This window comes from Echinococcus granulosus (genome assembly GCF_000524195.1).
Source record: "Echinococcus granulosus chromosome Unknown EG_S00013, whole genome shotgun sequence".
Taxonomy (NCBI): domain Eukaryota; kingdom Metazoa; phylum Platyhelminthes; class Cestoda; order Cyclophyllidea; family Taeniidae; genus Echinococcus; species Echinococcus granulosus.
The window spans coordinates 869,187-870,499 of record NW_020170393.1 but is presented as its reverse complement, the minus strand read 5'-3'; the positions used below and the strand labels follow the sequence as shown (position 1 = coordinate 870,499).

Here is a 1,313-nt window from a genome sequence, read left to right as displayed (position 1 = left end):
CCTTTGTCTTTGTAATTTCAGAGCTATGTATTACAGATGTTGCATTTCGTGAGCAACTCTTAATGTGGGCAAGCTGCAGCCTTTGTGTGGCCCAAGGCGAAATGAAGTGCCATTCACAAAATATGAAGATGACATCCGACGCCATAAAGCAGAATAGCAGCTTTCCCAAATACACATTTGTTTTGTTCGTACGAGTTCCTAATTGTTTCCATATCAGAAAAAGTAAGGGAATCTCTTTACACATATCCGGTTTTAAGGTAATGAAAACATTTAAGAAATTCTTAAGTTAGCATCTGATGTTTGAAGATGGATGACGGCAAACATTCCTAGCGGCTTTTGATGGGGTCTGTGATACTCGAAATTGATTGCTAGAGCGAGGGATTTGGAGATTTGGGTAACTGATTGCCCATCCCTACCGAGTGCGATTTGGTTGGAAGACTGCCTATTTCACAATCCTTCCTCACTGCAATTATGCAGCAAATGTGGAGATAGAACGAGTGGTAACTGCACCCAGTGGCACTGAATGTGAATGTGACGGGTAAGACTCGTGAAAAGCTGACAGGAGCCCCAGGGGACGGTACTTTCGTGCACAGTCTGTTCGTGGAAGGTGCACCGTGGGACCCACAGACTGGTCTGCTGGCGGAGGCAAAGCCCAGGTAAGTGGTCGCCGCTCTAGCCGTCGTTTTGTCAGGGCCACCACCGTTGACAGTCAGGACACTCGAGGCACCCACACACGCCTGTGCCATGTGTTAGACAAAGAAAGGCTGTCCCGCCTGTTTAAACCCTTAATCTGAAAACATAGGTTAACCACGCCAAGTGGGTGTTTAATGGTATGGCAATCTTCCAACAAGTTTAAACCCCTGCAAAGCTGTCGCATACTTCCACCCACTTGCCATCCACTTGATAGGCACTGATATATCCTATTAGATCTACTTAATTGTTATAAGTAGCGCCCCACTTTCTTCTGTCTTAAGGGTGGTGATAAAGGTGGATGTGCAGCCTCCGAGTTAACCTTGAAGTAGTGACACCGCCCATGAGTATGAAAGTGGGTACTTGATAAGTATCTTTTAATGCTGCTGAAAGGTCACCAGCGCAGCCAACATCCAGCTTGTGCGTCGAATTACGCGAGAGGAGTTTTTGTCCATTCAACTGCTACATGACCTCCTTCTTGTATCACCTATCGTCCTGCATATTGCGCCTCTATCTGTGATCATTCTTCGGCTCCAGTCAATTCAAGATTAGTCCATGAGTTGTATCTGACTGCAGAAGAAGTAATAAGGCATAGTGGATAATTAGCTCTATATTTTACCCCA

At 45.5% G+C, this 1,313-nt stretch overlaps 1 protein-coding gene across 1 annotated transcript; it reads right to left on the bottom strand. All coding sequences in view use genetic code 11, as the record gives it.

Annotated features, from left to right (window-relative positions):
• Positions 1-368: 368 nt before the first annotated feature.
• EGR_02809 (hypothetical protein) lies at positions 369-746 on the bottom strand (the record flags this gene model as incomplete). Its single annotated transcript, XM_024492058.1, has 1 exon — positions 369-746. The coding sequence occupies one exon, from the start codon at positions 744-746 to the stop codon at positions 369-371; it is 378 nt and encodes a 125-aa protein (XP_024353552.1).
• Between the last annotated feature and the right edge of the window lie 567 nt (positions 747-1,313).